A 17,164-nucleotide genomic window follows, 5' to 3' on the forward strand; every position below is an offset into this window, starting at 1 on the left:
CTCGGTGATTGGACGTCCGTTTCATTAAAGAAACGCCCAGTACACGTGCGTTTGTTCTAGCCTCCCAGCCCCGACTTCACTTCGTAGCGGGGGTCAAGAAAAATCCTAGAGGGGCAACAACAAATATGACAAATAATTATCCGCGTTTGGGTAAAACGTGAGACGTCACATTTGTGATGTCTGATTTCAAGCCGCGGTCAAAACAATTTAAGTCAATCATCAAATCCTTCGTCACAGGAACGTGATGACGTTTGTCCTTTCCTCATTTTGGACCTGAATAGGCCAGAGCCATGTTGTCACTGAGCTAAAAATAGACTTTATATCCCCATTTGCAGCTGTAGCGTACACTGCACCCAACCAAGCTGATAACTGTGCACCGTGGAAAGGAGTTGTGCAGATTATATAAAGGCCTGTGAGAGCAAACTAGAATGGTTTATTAATATTGCCACTCTATTTGTTCTTACTGTGGTCTACGTACAGATATAATGATACACTAGTGACCTCTATTTTCTGAACCTCAAATTAATGACCTACAAAATGATAGAGACATCACAGAGGCCCAATTGGTGCCTAATTATATGTATTGTGCCTATAATTTGCTTGAGAGGCTGTGAACGTAGTGCTCATTTCATGATCTGTTAAAATGATTATGAAATATGTGGAGACCAGATATCCCCCAGAAGGCCATTAAACAGAACGTGAAACATAAAACAATAAAGTGTGTGTGTGTGTGTGTGTGTGTGTGTGAATTTAACCTGCATTGCAGAATAATGTAGTACATACTTTCCGAGAATCACACATACCATGCTATATTTTATTACAGTGATTAAGGGGAAATTAAAGTTTATAATTACACTAAAAGGGAAATGTACAATAAGACTCAAAGTTATGATGAAATATTATGTGGACTTCCAAAAAAATCTCAATAAAACAATATTAAAAAATAACTTGTATATGCATTTAAAAATATTTTAATGAATTCAACAAATTACAGTGTAAATAACTAAAAAGTAGTGCAACACTTTTAATACATTTGTTGACAAACATAAAACAAAACATTTTGTAAAATAATTCAGTTTTTTACTGTTTTAAAAAAATTAAATGCATGTTCATTGTCTGGAAAAAAAGTGCAGGCTTGTACTTTTTCGAGGACAAGGAGCAGAAGATGACTCATACGTTTCTTCTTTTTGAGAGTGTCCAAGCTAACTCCCTCGATAACTAGTGTTCATGTCAGATTTGGAAGTGCTTTGTTTGGCATCATATGCTGTGATGTTAACGATCAATCAGAACGTAAGGGTCATTCCAGAATTTGAGGACATTTTCTGAACCCCAACACCTTCCCCCATTAAGCTTCCAATAATCCATGCACAGAAAACAGAAATGTTCACCCTTCGTTAAATTATACTTGCTCTAAGACAAAATGTCGCTCACTGTAAATGACCACATCTCTTGAGCACCTCCTAAAATGTCTCGTAAAATAATTACTACAAGTTCATTTAAAAACGGCATTGTCCCAGAAATAAGTCCTGCAATTAGTATAATAATTTTTGATATTTTGTACGCAATATGAAGACAATTACAAAACACATTACTGTACTGATCTTTCATGAAAACTTTGTGTCAAAAAGCGAAACCGGAACCTATCCCCAGAGTACCGGAAGTACTTCTGTGTGGCACCCAGCGGAAATAAACAACGTACCCGATCGACTCTGTCGGCCGGCGTCCGCTTAAAGCATCAAAGCAACAATGGCGTCTGTTCAGTATCTAAGGCACTTTGTAAACGAGCGACTCACTGCTGCCGCTGAGGAAATATTCGGCGTCTTCGAAAGAACTCTCGCCGAGTACCAGGAAGAGCTTCAGCGTCAGCGTCGAATGGTGGACACCCTCAGTGGCCCTCAAATCAAGTTACACAGGATCGGTGCGTGAAACCCCTTCATTCAGTGCCACGTTACCACACTAACGACGAGAAGACTTTATTGATTTGTTTTCATCTCCACTGTGATCTTTGTCTTCAGAGATCCAACATGAGGACATTGAGCAGATTTGCACTGAGAAGCTGCTTTATAAGCAAGAGGCCGACACATGTGCGGACCAAAGTGAACCAGACCCTCTACTGGATGGGGTCTCCAGGCATGAATTACATTTAGGTGTGCAAAACATAGGAGAGGCTTGCTCCAGCCCACCCGTGACCTTAAAGTAAAATCGATAGATTGTTGATAGCATGACATGCCAGTCAAGCATACTTTTCTTATTATCTTTACCTTTCTTAACTGACTGACGAGTAGGAATTAAATAGCGTGGTTGTGGCATTCACTTGAACTATGTTAGCCATTCTGGTTCCCATATGTCACATATGGAAGTAATAGCAATGGTTGATTTGTTGTTCAGGACGTCCTTGGTTTTACAAAGAAAAGCCATAACTTTTGACGTTTTGTTTTTAACGTTTTCTATATATGGCTTCCAAAGTTTGGCATCAGAGATCATTCCAATAAATCTTGTATTGTGTACTATTTTTGTTTGTATTGCATGTACAGTGCTTTTAACTTATTTTAGTGCCAGAAATAAAAAACTTTTTGTTCAAATTTAGTGATAATTTATGGACATCAAAGCATTCTTCAGCGCATTCCGTTCACTGACCAATATTCAATTGTTCAAGATTTTTGCCAGCAGAATATATTAGCATCATCAGCAAATACATTTAAATATTTTAAAAACATTGCATGTATCATCAGTATACAATCAGAATAATTTAGGGCCTATCTTAGACCCTTGAAGTACCCCAGAAATCACCTACAATAGCTTTATTTTATATTATTAAAGTGCACATATTGATAGGTCATCCAATTAACTTTGCATCCATTTATGTGCTAACTCTCTTAATACCATATTGCTGTAATTTTTCCAGTATACTATATTCGGCACGATAAACAAGTCAACCACAAATTCTTATCGATGCTAGTAGATAATGTTGATAGCTGCTTATGAAGACAAAATGTAAGTGTATTTAGGCTTGAATATGATACCTTCCATCATTTTATCATACCTTCAGTTCCAATGAGCTCTCAGTTTGCTGGAAAGCTTCTGCCTGTCTACAACACAATCTGCTAATAACGCTCTCTTCTTGGCCTTTGTGTGATCTTTAGAAATACAACATGTGGACAAGGAGCCGCAGTTTCTTCGTGACCCGCAGCTTTGTTGGCAAGAGCAAAATTCATTTGTGGACCAAGAGGAGCCAGAGCCTCCGCAGATTAAAGAGGAACCCGGAACCAGTCACGACGGAGAACTGAATACCTCCTCATTTGTTCCAGTCGTTAACGACCATTACGGCAGAGGGGATGCCGTCCTGTCCTCGAGTCCCATTGAAAGTCCATCAGAGGACGCGAGCGTACACACCGAGACGAGCCGAAAGTCTTTCAGGTGTGACTACTGCGGCAAAGCGTTTGGTTTCAGGTGCAAGCTGAAAAGACACATGATGACCCACACGGGAGTGAAGCCCTACTCTTGCAAGACATGCGGCAAGGGATTTAACCAGACGTCCAACCTGAAAAGACACTTAATGATCCACACCGACGAGAAGCCATACGCTTGCAAAACGTGCGGGAAGCAATTCAGGAACACGCATGAAGTCATCACGCATGCCAGAACTCACACGGGCGAAAAGCCGTACCCCTGCAGCACATGCGGGAAAAGGTTCACGCAGCTCTCTATCCTCAAGAGACACGTCATGGTCCACACCGGGGAGAAGCCGTTCCTCTGCAACACGTGCGGCAGAAGCTTCGGCGACCTGTCGGTGCTGAAAAGGCACGTGATGGTGCACACGGGAGAGAAGCCGTACGCGTGCGACGTCTGCGGGAGAAGGTTCCGCGCCAACAGCAACTTGAGCATCCACAGGAGGAGGGTGCATGCGGCGGGGCGGTCTCTCGAGGCCGCATGCTTTGATACTTGAGACTTGATGCCCGACGGAATTTGTTGGTTAACTCACCTGAAACGACGTGTAGTTTTTATAGTTGCTTATTAGGAGTGTGCATCTCTCCAATAAAAGACGCCTCGATACGCGTCTCGATACATGGGCTGTGATACGATTCACGGACGGTTCATCATAAAGTGGAACGATTTGCGTCAACTGAGTCGGATTACGATTTGATATAATACGGTGAGTTCAAGAGGGTATCTTTCAATGAGTTTACTTTACAACATGAACCAACTTGTCAGATATTTTATACAGACATGCATATATATTGGAGGCGTTCATCTCCATGAAAAGACAATTCAATATTTATTTGCAAAATGGGGTGTGAAGATTGAAGGATGATACATTTTAAAGTAAGCAGAGATGATACACAAATGTCATCTTTTAAATCAAAAAGCGATTTTCCGATTTTTTTTGTTGCACCTCCTATTTATTGATAATAGCAATGACAGGATAGCACAAAAAAATCCGTTGGCAAAAGTACTCGACTCACTACATTTTGAATCTCCCAAAAAGGCTAAGCAATAGAAAGTACCCCTGTTTTTAAATGTCGGGAGTCAAATCAAAAAGTGCCTTTAGTTTGGAACTGTGCCAGACTAAAGAAGAAAAGGACCCAGTGCGGTAAAATGATCAATAACTTCAAATATTAAAAATAAATAAATCTGTATTTACCATTTTTATTTGTTTTTGTTTTTAGTTCTACCCTAGGAACGTTTTTCATACAAATATTCACTGTGCTTCTGACTTTACGTCTGCTTTCCGGATTACATTGCCGGTATAAAAACAGGAACTCTGTCATTAACCGAGGACCGCCTTTTGTCACGGCATGACTATTAATCCTATGGGAATGCGGCCAGCACACATGACATAGCGACCATCTGGCAGTCTATGAAATCCATTTGAAGTGTTGATATTAGTCATCGGTTGCCATCTTTGCTTTCTTGGACCCTTCAGCACCTTGCTTCATCCTCCTCTTCACTTTGTTTTTCTGGCCTTCCTCCTGTCTGAACTGGTGCCTGCTCAAAAAGAAGAAAAAAAAATCCAGCCCAGACATGAGAGGAGATATTGAAATGAGTGTGGATGAAGCGCAGCATGTTGAAATCTCACCTGGACTGCCAGCGTCTGCCGCTGTTCCACACGCGACCAAAAGAGGGCAACCAGTTGGCATCGGTGTCTGAGCTGTGGTCAAAGTTGGCCCCCACTCTGTTCGGGGGAAGCTTCCTCAGCTTCTCTTGCTCCTCTGAAAAAAATAAGATAAATATATATATACAGGTTTCATGTGAGACTTTGCATGAGCGTACGTGAGCAAACACTTGCGAACGTCCTTCCAGCGAGCTGCTGCTGACAAGCATTTTAATATGTCGTAAATGTCATCATCAAGGCCGAAGAAATTTTGTTTTACACTCCCCATAAGTATTAAAAAAAAAAGTATGCTACTCTGTCTGAAGAATTCTTGGCAGGACGGGCCAATCTCCAGAGGCGTCGCGCTTGTGGACGTCCCCTCTAGAGGATCATCATCCTGGAACCAAGGAGGCACAGCACCTACAATGCAAAAAGAGTTAGCGATAAGGATAAAGGTGATACAAAATATATAGATATACTACAGCCAATTCAATGCTGAAAACAGAAAGTTGTGTCCTGCACCTTCCTTCGAAAAGGTGGTTAAATACTAATTAGTGTGAGCTTGTTCCAAAATCCTAACTTTTTTTTAAAATTGCATGTTTTTTTAACAGAATTGGTTTTGTGCCTTTAAAGGGGAGCTCTTTTGAAATAAATAGAAATGCCAATAACCCTTTCCAGCCTTCCTCTCCTCCCAAAATGTTTTTTATGAATAAGGAAAATAAGCATTCAATAATGTACTTTACAACAGTAACGAGTAACGGCAGAACTAAATTCAAATGGTTGTGCATCACGATTTGATGCTGCACTCCAAATCGTTGTGCTGCTTCTTCTGGTGTGCCAGCCTTGGCCACTGGGATCCAGTTATGCAGGCCGAAATGAAAACGAATACAACTACCGACTCAGTGAGATGCTGCAACAATCATTTATTGAAGAGGATAAAGAATATATGCCGGTAGGTATTGTTATATCTGCATTCATGCTTTGCTTGTTGCTTCCGAAATTGACTACCAATGCCAAACATTTGCATGTCGATGACGTTTTGCATTGTTAGCATCAAGCTGAGCAGTTTTTTCCCTCCTAAGGCAAAGCAATGTGGTTGTTTTGGATAGACAATACCATTTTTTTTTGTTTAGTTTGAAGGTAAACTTCAACTGGGAGTGTTAGTTAGTGAACCCAAATTCCATCTTACCATACCTGTGTGTACGTTTCCGCTGTTTGCCGAATCCTACAATAGAGAAAACGACACCAGTGACTGCTGCGTTTGTGTCGGATGGATTTCAAGGCTTTTCATTTACCTGATAACCAATGAAAGTCAAGCCCTGCTGCTGCGCGTCCACCATTGAGTCGACGAGGCTTCTCCCCGTCTGCCGGTGGCCTCCTCGTGACGTCCCTTGAAAGCTTTTTTTTTTTTTTTTTTGCACCCCCAGGTAAGAAGATGAGCACAAGCCATATTAAAAAAACGCGTGAATGCATTTGAGGAGACGGTGTTACCTGACACCGGCCTCTGCTGCCGTTTCCGTTCCGTTCGGTCCATGGCTTGACTCTGGCTCTGTTTCATGCTGATTTTGATTCAGGAAAAGCCAACAGTGGTTCACAGAGGAAGTCTCACCGCTAATTAGCCCTCTTACCAACAAGTATCACATGACGGTTCATCTATTTGGCAAATATTTTGACTTTAAAACCAATCACAGAAACACCATTGTTATCGATACTGTCATTCACTGAGATTTTTGTAGCTGCGAGTCTAGCTGCAATCCACTCGACTTCTGCGCTATGCGTCTGAAAAGTATGCCAGTTGACAGTCAAGGCCACAGTGATGGATACCGCCATTGCATCCTTGGAAACAAACCTCTACAAGAGACTCAAGGAGCTCTTGGCGGCGTTTTTCCTGGGCCCGGATCAACTCGGCTTGCTAAAAGACACAAGGAGCCAAACGGAACATCAGATGTGAAATCTGCACAATGTGGTTGGAACAATACGGCGCTTGTCAATTTAAGGTGAGTGGTGGTTCTCAGAGAACATTGTCCAGGAATGGGAAATGTACGGCCAAAACAGAATTTGTGCAAAACCTTCCTGCAGAGTGCTCTGAATGAATAAAAGATTCACAAAATGCCTGCAGCTGAACTGTGCGCCTTTCACAAAGAAAAACCCCCCAAAACAGTGCGTCCAACTAGTATGTAAAAATGATTTCATTGCGTGGTCAGTACCAATTAAACTGGACATGAGGCGAAAAGAAAAGAATATTGACTCTCGAACTGGATCGCCTTTTGTTGTCCTGAGCGGAACATGTTTTCTGAGAACCACGGAAGACAACGTGTTTTATTGTTTTATTAACAGCGTTTAACTCAATGTTGAAAAATGTTTTCAACCTTTGAGGTTCCAGTGCATCTCAGTGGGTCACCATAAAATAAAATGTAAGATTACCTGTTTAATGAATTCATCCTCCTGCTCCACAAATGTTTCCAACACTTTGGCCACTTCAACTTTGAACCTACAGAAAAAAAGAGTGTTTAACAGAAATAATGTTCACCATATGCTGTTGACTTTTGCAAACATACAGGTATCTCTTTATTTTTTCATCCAGTTCGCCAGGCTCACCGTTGAGTCTCTTCATGTGTGATGATGACTTTGTCTTTCAACTTGGGATCGGCCTTGTTCTCCCACCAGAACTTGTGGGTACTCTTTCTGTGTTCTGGCCTGAAATCGGATCATGTGAATAGTCATCTCACAGCGCTCCTACACACAGCTATCGCTTGCTGCTGAAGCAATATTAGAAGTTATTCAATCTGACACGCGATAACATTTTGATGCCGAGTATCTTTGAACCTTTCGGGAAAAATGTCACTCACGTGGCCATGTGTTCCAACAATCCTCCGTGTAAAACGGTCATGTTGCCATCAGAAACATTTCGTTCCACTTCCTGGCCGCAGCAGTAACACCAGAAGGTTTTCTTGTGTTGAGTACAGTCAAATTTTTCAACTTCGGGTTTTTTAAGTGTTCGCCGCGCTTCCTTCACCTGGAAGACACGAGGAACAGCTGCAAAAACACTTCCAAAACAGGTTAAAAATAACATTTTAATATTTTGACTCAAGTCTTCTACTTCTTTCCCTTTTGGAGAACCCAATCGAGGATCGCCACAACGAATCATCCTCTTCCATCTCTCCCTGTCCTTTGCATTCTCTGCAGCGTTCTGAAAGTCTCTGATACACTCCCTGTTGCTCTGCATCATCCATCCCCAAAATGTGAGCTCCATCACCTGTACTCATTGTAACCTTAATCTCCCTAAAAATGGATCCTCAAAGTGTAGGCTCCCTCTAGTGGTACATGAAATTAATGTTCATTCGAATTGGATATATTGACAAAATAATTTTTTTGTAATTCCTGTGCTAATATTAGGGCATTAATTCGTTACCTTTTCAATGAATTTCATTAACACGAGCCTAAGTCTGCTCTGGTGATGTTTCCCGAAGATATGCCCTTTCCCGTTGAACGCCGTTTGCCTACATATGGCGCAGTAATAGGCGCCCATCTACCCGAATGAAATGTGAATACCAATACGGAGACCACACTTTAGTTGGCGCTTCTAACAAACAACTGAATTACACCCGTCTGGCTCACGAATAATGCAGTGGAATGAACTGCCAAATGAGGAAATACCGTCTCGCAATGGATCCCCTTAGAAACAATAATGTGGAACTATTATTGTTGCTGCTGAAGATACCGTGGAACTACCCGGGTTAGCATACTCACATTATACATATTAAAAGTATTGTAGAGTTTTAAAGTACAGGGTGTATTTTCCATGGATAAAATTTTGTTAACTTGAGAATAAAATTTCCTTCTTTTCCTAGTCGGAAAGTAAAAAGGCTGGCACATGTCGTCGGAAGTATGCTGGTGACGCCTTCTGTAATATTACAGGACAGTAACTATAAATTGTTTTAAACAACTCCCTTTTTTTTAATTCAAGAAGTTCAATGAAGCTGGTGGATTTAAAAAAAGAGACACGTTTTACTGACGCGTTTATAAATAATAATTAAAACAATTTATTTTTTTTGTATGACTTTTATTTCATTATTGCGCTATCAGATTTTTTTTTATTCAATATCTTTTTGTGCACCAAAGGCAACTCACTTGTTTATGTTGCATACTTTCTTGGAAGTAACTGAAATAAATGTGGCAAATAAATTCACGATGACCACTGTAAACTCGCGAACACATGCACACAGAAAAAAAATGCGTTTCCGTTTTTAAGTTGCACCCAGGAGCGCGGTGCCACACTTTAAATAACTAACTAACTAACTAAATAATAAATTATTAATTAAAAAAACATCTGGAAATCAGAATATATATATATATTTAAGCCGTATATCTTACCGGAAAAGGGTTGTGTGTCTCATTGAAATAAAAAGCTTATCCCTCCCCCAGATATGTCTTAATTGTACAAGAGTAAGTGCAACTATTAAACTAAAACAAAATAAGTGGAAAGCATTATTGCTTCAAGTGCATCATCGGAACCAAGCAGGGTAACATCCACCGGAAGTTAAACAAACCCAAGCCAAAACGTTAGCCATCTCAAATCGCCTTGCTTAGGCAAAACAAAAGTCCCGTTTACCATGTCGGTGACGCAAACGACCACGTCCAAATTCCACCACTTGAGGACGTTCGTCAACGAGCGACTGACTGCCGCCGCCGAAGAAATATTTGGTGTTTTTGAGAAAACAATCGTCGCCTACGAAGAAGAGATGGACCGTCAGCGCAAGCTTCTGGACGTGGTCTGCAAACCCGCCGGTCATTCACACATAACAGGTTTGTCATGCATTTTCATGCACGAGCCAATTTTTACACACATTTGCGATGATACGATTAATTTTTAATGATTTTACTTGGATTTTGATTCCTATACGTGTGCAACCAACCATACCAATTAATAGAAACCAAATATATCAATATAGTCATGGAAAGAGGGTTATGTTGCCTGAACTATTGTATTGCCTTAATCACTGCAATTGTCAAAGCGAACCAAAAAAAGTCATAATTGTTCATTTAAATTCATCAGTCGATTTATCTGTTTATGTGAGTGTTTATGTTACAAAACATTGGCCTAAAAAAAAAAAAAAAATCCAAATTGGTCGAGCGGCAGGTAGAGGCATGGTTACGAAATTCTGCTTTTGAACCAAGGCGCTGCTCTAATTTTCACCTTTTTTCTATATAATCGTTCAGCTAAACATATTTTTTTTGGTCTCCATTATTTTATCACTGAACGACCTTCAGAGTCCGTAGAGGGAGGATTGTGCACCCAGGAGAGCATCACCAGTGTGGAGCAGGAGCAGCAAGAGCTTTCACACATTAAAGTGAAGCAAGAGGAGCATTTCTCCAACTGTGCGGTCTGGCCGCTGGGTTTGAACTGTGACCAGAATGAAAGCGAAGCCGATAAAGACGCCACCAATGATGTGGAAAATGGCGACTTTGACACCTTGGAGCTGAGCAACCATAATCAAATAATCTTCCGTGGCTATTATCCAGAAAACAGCCAAGAATACCTAAACGCAAACATAGCATCTACATCCACTCGTAGTATCAAGACGGAACATCAAGACCAGGAGGACGGGACGTATAACATGGAGAATGCCATGTCAGCCATCAACTCTCAGGTGCAACTCTTTGAGCAGCCTTTTCACGGCAGTGTCTTCCACACCGACTCGGACGTGTACGCGCAGGCCAAGCCTTTCGTTTGCGACGTCTGCGGAAAGGGATTCGGCTTCAAGCGTTACCTGGCGCAGCACATGATCACCCACTCGGCGGAGAAGCCGTACTCGTGCGGCAGGTGTCGCAAGACCTTCCGGCGCATGCAAGGGCTGCAGATACACATGCGGTGTCACACGGGCGAGAAGCCGTATTTCTGCAAAACATGCGGGAAGAGATTCTGCCAGAGCTCCTCGCTCAGGGTTCATCTGAGAGTCCACACGGGCGAGAAGCCGTACTCATGCACCACGTGCGGGATCGGATTCAGTAGCCTGCCGGTGCTTAGGAACCACATGGTGAGGGTGCACGAAGGCAACATGCTGTACGTCGCCTCATCCGGGGAGAGGAACTCTGTTGTGTGGCCCAATTGAAGTGTCGTAACACCTGTGACACCTGTTCATGTTTGGCAGTATCTTTATCCAGGTACAGTCAAACCTCGGTTTTTGAACGTCTCTCAATCTTGGCGTTGATAGAACACATGATTGGAAAGACTATTTTTGACTTGGCTTCCACTTTTAAGCAAGCTTGACTTTGTCAAAGAGTGTCACTAGTGCCTATTAAATAGGCTAAAACTAACAAATGGAAGCAGAAAAAAGACGTCAATAGGTGAATTTGTTACTCGTCGGCTGGCATAATTTAGGGGATTACTTTGGATGATTTTTTTAAAGGCATTTTCTGATAACCACCCCAAAATACAATAATCCAGAAAGTATATACTGTGTTGCATATTTATTTTCAGGGCAGCACGGTGTGGTAGTGTTTGAGTCTCAGCCCCGGCTTTCCAATGTGATGATTGCATGTTCTGTCTTTTTTTTCCCCTCTTCAGGTAGTCAGACTTCCTCCCACATTCCCCACATGTGCGTGTTAGATTAATAGAAGACTCCAAAAGTCTCAGTTCGGTATCCAATCTTATTTGTGTAAACAGGAACGGATATTGCCATCACAAATGAAACATTACTGCTTGCTTGCTTATTTATTTATCTATTTATTTATTTATTTGAGGCAAGTGAAACATCAGTAGCTTGTCTCTTTAGTAATTGAAGACTATAGACAGGTGCGAACTTATGACTTAAAAACAGTCATAATGGCGACCACCTGAAGGGCTTTAGTTTAAATGCCACTGGAAGTTATTTTTGAAAGAGTGTTTTTTTTTCTTTCCTTCACTGACATCGACTTTCACATATTGTTGATTCAAATGACTTAACGAGTTTGAGCTTCCGGCAAAAGCAATTCACCGTTGAGACAAGACATTGAGCACATTTTCACCAGCTGAGATAAGCTACATTTCTGTAAATAGTTGAACGGTGAAAATATTTAATGTTGTGAAGAAACTTCTAAGTGTTTACGATTGTTTTTTCTTCATTCACCTGTAAAATGATTTTCAGTTCAAATAAACTACCTCAGTTATTTTTTGTTTGTTTTCAACCTTGCTGACATTCGGTTGCAAGTCACCATGTCGCTAGGCTTCTGCATCTGCTGTGTTACAGTCAATCACTGAATATGTTAAAGTCAAAGTTGCAAGAAATAAAATGCAGAGCCAAAGCAGTAATTTATTGTTTTGGAATAGTGAGTTTCAATGTGTGGTGGGAGAATGTGGGTTTGCTTGAGTGGTTTATGAAAGAATTACCGTACAAGTACTGTGGAGTTCAGTTGTATTTAACTTATTTAAATACATTTGCATTTTGTACATTTTAAATACTGTTTGAGAAATTTCATTTAAATGGAAAAGTCCATCAGATTTTGAAGTACTATAGTTACATAAAAGTAATTATTGTTTCAAGAACCCAATCTTTCATGTGTATTGCTTTCTTCGAGACTACCATATTGATGAAATTCCACCTTTTGGCTATTTAAATAGTAGCAGGCGTTGTTTTTCTAGGAGGTTCTCTTTGCTTCTTTTTATAACGTGAAAATTCAACAGAGGGCTAGCAGTAATGACGTTGAATATCATTTATAATTTATGAATACAATTATTTCAATATTTCTAAAGATATAGCTCTTGACGGTTTACCTGCTCCTGTTTCAAATTCAGAATTAGATGAAATGTCGCCATCTAGTGGGCTAACCAGTTACAACTATTTGTTTCCCAAGGTTTACTTTCTTATTGGATTTGATTGGATACAACTTTATTGTCAAATGTGCTGTATGTGTAACATTACTGTACTTGAAATTAAAGAGTTGCTAAAAGAAAAAAACCTGTACAAAACATTTAAATGCAATCCCCTCAATTCTGTTACACCTGCTGGACGGCTTCCGCCATTTAGACACGTGATTAAACCTCGAGCTATAATTGGTCTAGATGCACTTTTCGTTTGATGGCACCTTTCAGATTTTTGGGCAGGAAATTTCATTCAATCCGTGGTCGACCCAAAATCTCATATTTCATTGTTAACCCGTTTAAGAGTTCACCGAAAGATGGAGGATGAATTTTTGGCATAACGACGTTGTGGTCTTCGATGAATAACGTCATGTGTGAGTTTCTGCGTTCTGCAGTAAAGTAAGAATGTAATGCAGCAATAGTTTGTGTTGGCAGCCGTTTTATCTGCTTCACAACATCGATGTGCTCATCCTTTTTTGTTACAGTATTTCAAAAATAATTATAATTTTTTTTACGACCGCTTCTGTTTTTTCTACGTTGTTTTAAAGTGTGTGATTTAGTGGGCCCGAGATGTTTTGTTTATACTAAGACTGAACTGGATTTGGATTCATGAATTTGAGTAATTTTCCAACATTATATAGGACTACAACTGCACAATCTAATGCGGCAAACTTTTTACACAAACCACCACATAAAGTACGTAGCACTAGAAAGTACCACCATAATGTTTAATATTAAAATACCATGGGGTCGTTGAGCCAAGTGCTAATCAAAAACACGGCAAAGTTTATAGTTTAAAAACGACAAAAAACAACAACAACAACACACGTTTCTGTATGGTTTGCATCATTTTCAACCGCCTTTGCTCTAATTATTGCCATCCTAAGATGTAAAACAAAAACAGGGACCACACCAGGAAGTCCTCTGACCCGAATGCCCCCAGAGTTGTATGGCTGCATGCATTTTACCATGGCAATAGATCACGACACTTAAGGTGTTAAGATTTGGAAGTCGCACAGTTCATTATGTGAGTTTAAGGGTGCACAGTGACACCTCTGACCTGAATATTTGAGGTTGTGATCCCCAGCAAGTGAGGGGCACCACTGGAACCCCCCTCTTGCTCTGTCGTTTTAAGTATTTTTTTCCCCGCCATCTATAGACATCTTAAAACATTTCTTCAGACAGCTTAAGATAATGCTCAGATTTTCACTCCTTAATTAAGAAGAAGGAGCTTGTGTATTCTTACTTTGACACAATGTGTCCCGTGAGCTCCTCCCCCCTTAAAAATGCATAAAAAGCAAAACTAAAAAAGAGTCCGTTCATGTAATCGAGAAGCTAGAGTTCTCAAAGCCACATCTGAGAAGCCGACTGATGGCTTCACAGGCGTTCCCTGACGATTAGCATTGACTGGCAAACGCACAAAATCACAACAGCATCAATTGTGGCCCCCCGACAAACTTGCGCCCTCACAGTATGCCGCCTGGCCAACCCTGTCATTTCTCAATGGTAAAGTCACCGCACTGAGGCAACTGAAGGCCTGGAGGGGGCGAAAGAACAAATGAAGGGCAAGGTTTTTCTCGGGGACCTGGCGTTTTGAAAACCACAGGATTCATAAAGCTGCCGTACATAATTATGCTTTTATAGCTGTAGACACTCTAATGCTGCCTTGTAATTTGATGGTTGCAAACGTAGCAATTTGCACACCCCAGATTTGATTTGGCTTCCTCTCATTTTCCTGTTTGTTCGAGGCGATATATTCATATCCTATAACACATTTTGGGTTTATGACTGAAAAAGCAAAATGGTGCGTAATGTTTCCTTCAGAGGGCTGTTGTGACTGGGAAACCAGATATATCATCTCATGACATTACCATACATAATCAATGAATAGATGGGTAACTAGTTGTAAAATTAGTTCAACTTTTGTTTGCGTTACTGTAAAAATTCGGTGGTAAGGAAGAAAAATGTTATTCATCACGTATGGCATTTGAAATTTTGATCTTGAAATTTGAGCATCAATTAATCCAACCTAATTAAGTACATTGGGGACGGGGAGGTGACATTCTTAATAGAATGCAAGCAGTGACTAATGGGTTTCCTTCAAGGTCATCTCTTGAATTTAAAGTTGAAAAGATGAGTTTTTGCGGCTGAAGCTGATCAAGGTTAGACAGGCTGTAGAACTTAATGACTCTTGCAGTGTCCCGGGACGGACGAAGATGGATGTTCTCCTCTCAGCAGAGCAGTTTGAGCGCGAGCAGCAAAAATGTGGCAATAATTTACTTGGCCTGCAGTGAGAATATGTCTCACGGAGGTAATGGTGCCCTTAAAGCTGCTCTGGCTGCAGCGGGGAGGAAGCATTCATCAGCCTGCTGTTAATTTGAAATATTGACCACCTTCCCAAGAAGGAAAAAAAAAAAAAGGCTCCGTTTATGGTTTTAAAAATCTTACTTTGCAGAGGGGGTTGGGGGTTCGATGAAGCATTTCTTACCCCACCACTGTAATGTTGATTTTAGTACTTGTCTCCCCCCCAGCCCCCCTAACAATTTATAATGTAATTTCTTGCAAAAGTCTTAGGCACCATTAAATGTGTTGACACAAACTCGTTGACAAGTGGAGATCATTTATGGTTTGACATATTTGAATGTGTTTGTCCAACTATCTTAGTTTGACTAATGACACAGTGACGCAAATGGTGAAAATATCTACAAGTGATTCCCCCGGTTTATTTGAAAAAAAAAAAAAAGGTTTATAAAAAAAAAAAGACGTTAATCGCGTAATACTCATTTTGGCATCGTTTCCCCGTTTTGTGAATGTTAAAGTACCGATCTTGGCCAGCAGAGGACGCCATGTATCTTCAACTGAGACTATCCCAACTTTCAATGGCATCAGATTCAATGTTGCTGTTGCTGAAGGAGTGACTTTTAATCTTTGCATTGGAATATTTTAAATTTGACTCAAATTCACACTTCAAGCTTACTCTTTGTTATAGAGGGAGGAAACAAAGAAAGCTGTTGACTCGTGACTAATTTAATGACGAAAAAGACGTTGAAAAGGGCTTTAGTTGCAAAAAGGACGTTTTCCAATATATCTCTTTCCTGTGGTGAATTGACACTGTACATGATACAAATATAAACGTGATCACGATGGCACATTTAGTCAGATGGTTGTTTTAAAGTGAACTCTATAAATACAGTTGAGTTGAGTTGAGATGCATCTTTTTGCAGTTGACATGGGCCTTTCTCAGTTCTGTTGCTGGCCTCTCCCCAGCGCAGATTGTAAAAAGCAGCTGGGAGGAAGATGAGCTCGTCAATCTTCCTCAGCCAGTGACGTTGTTGGCTCACTGACCCAGTGACACTACACTACTAAAAGAGACCCCAACCTTCCACCGCCACCCACCCTCTGTCTTCAAATGAACTTTACTGAGACATTCTCAGCTGGGCTCGCTGGGCCAAATGCATGTGTGCTTTTTAAAAAAAAAAAATAATAATAATAAATAAAAAGTGTTTTCCAAAGATACTTCAGCTCCCACATTCCAAACACGTACATGTTTGGGTCAATGAAGACTTGAAACTGTCCTTGGTTAGTTGGACCAGTTCAGGGTGTTCCCTGCCTGTCGTCTAAAGTCACCTGGGAGTAGCTTTAGACAACAACAACAAATTTCCAGTGTATAATTGCAAATCATCTTTTGTAGCATTATTCTCTTGATCCATGTTTGTTGTAATAGAGCACTGGTTCAGGTGCAACTTTAGCCGGCCGCCACTTTCTTCCTTCTCCGTCTCTTATTCAGTTGTCTTTCCGCGTCACCGACTAAGCAAACAGATGCATGTGCGCAAGTTATCTTGCATCTTCACATTCTTGCGAGACAGCTCGGGGAGCTCTGGGACAAGCGCAGTTGTGCCTTCATCTGTCCACCCTGTTCGGCATTCTCCGCATATCTGGCAGGGGCTTCCGCCGCTACCACGCTGTGAAGCGAGAGGAGGCATAGTGGGCCCCAAGATGGTAGCAAGCTTGTGATTCGAGCGTATTTTTGGAATTGGTATGAAATGTCATTTTGTGTGTTTTATATGCGTTTGTTAATATTTCGTCCTGCAGCAGGGTCTGTCAAGCAGGCTCTTACAATTCAGCTTGTTCAAGATGAAAGAGGTTTTGTCATCTCAGCCTTATGCAAGTACAAGTGTGTAACAGATTCCAGCTTGAGCTGCCCAATTAGATGTTCGTAAAACCTCACTCCT

General features: G+C 40.8%; 3 protein-coding genes across 4 annotated transcripts; 2 read left to right on the forward strand and 1 right to left on the reverse strand.

Moving 5' to 3' along the window:
• Positions 1–1,672: 1,672 nt before the first annotated feature.
• LOC147205384 (uncharacterized) lies at positions 1,673–4,200 on the forward strand. 2 transcript variants are annotated; one of them, XM_086111571.1, is made up of 3 exons: positions 1,673–1,918; positions 2,016–2,147; positions 3,144–4,200. In XM_086111571.1, the coding sequence occupies exons 1-3, from the start codon at positions 1,747–1,749 to the stop codon at positions 3,944–3,946; spliced, it is 1,107 nt and encodes a 368-aa protein (XP_085967697.1). In that variant the 5' UTR covers positions 1,673–1,746; the 3' UTR covers positions 3,947–4,200. The 2 variants fall into 2 exon arrangements, with proteins under 2 accessions (XP_085967697.1, XP_085967698.1); XM_086111572.1 differs by lacking the exon at positions 2,016–2,147.
• Positions 4,201–4,627: 427 nt separating this feature from the next.
• On the reverse strand, positions 4,628–8,775 carry cenatac (centrosomal AT-AC splicing factor). Its single transcript, XM_086111574.1, has 11 exons — positions 8,505–8,775; positions 7,942–8,108; positions 7,691–7,789; positions 7,517–7,583; positions 6,942–7,004; positions 6,584–6,651; positions 6,388–6,490; positions 6,287–6,317; positions 5,408–5,512; positions 5,078–5,210; positions 4,628–4,986 (listed from the first exon to the last, which is right to left on the reverse strand). Exons 1-11 carry the CDS (start codon positions 8,619–8,621, stop codon positions 4,884–4,886), a joined length of 1,056 nt encoding a protein of 351 aa, XP_085967700.1. The 5' UTR covers positions 8,622–8,775; the 3' UTR covers positions 4,628–4,883.
• An 866-nt stretch (positions 8,776–9,641) lies between these two features.
• On the forward strand, positions 9,642–12,243 carry LOC147205386 (uncharacterized). The gene is made up of 2 exons (XM_086111575.1): positions 9,642–9,898; positions 10,364–12,243. Exons 1-2 carry the CDS (start codon positions 9,706–9,708, stop codon positions 11,203–11,205), a joined length of 1,035 nt encoding a protein of 344 aa, XP_085967701.1. The 5' UTR covers positions 9,642–9,705; the 3' UTR covers positions 11,206–12,243.
• The last annotated feature ends 4,921 nt before the right edge of the window (positions 12,244–17,164 follow it).

Source organism: Hippocampus guttulatus, chromosome 5, assembly GCF_054856545.1.
Source record: "Hippocampus guttulatus isolate MCC_2025c chromosome 5, RoL_Hgut_1.0, whole genome shotgun sequence".
In the NCBI taxonomy this organism is placed as follows: Eukaryota; Metazoa; Chordata; class Actinopteri; order Syngnathiformes; family Syngnathidae; genus Hippocampus; species Hippocampus guttulatus.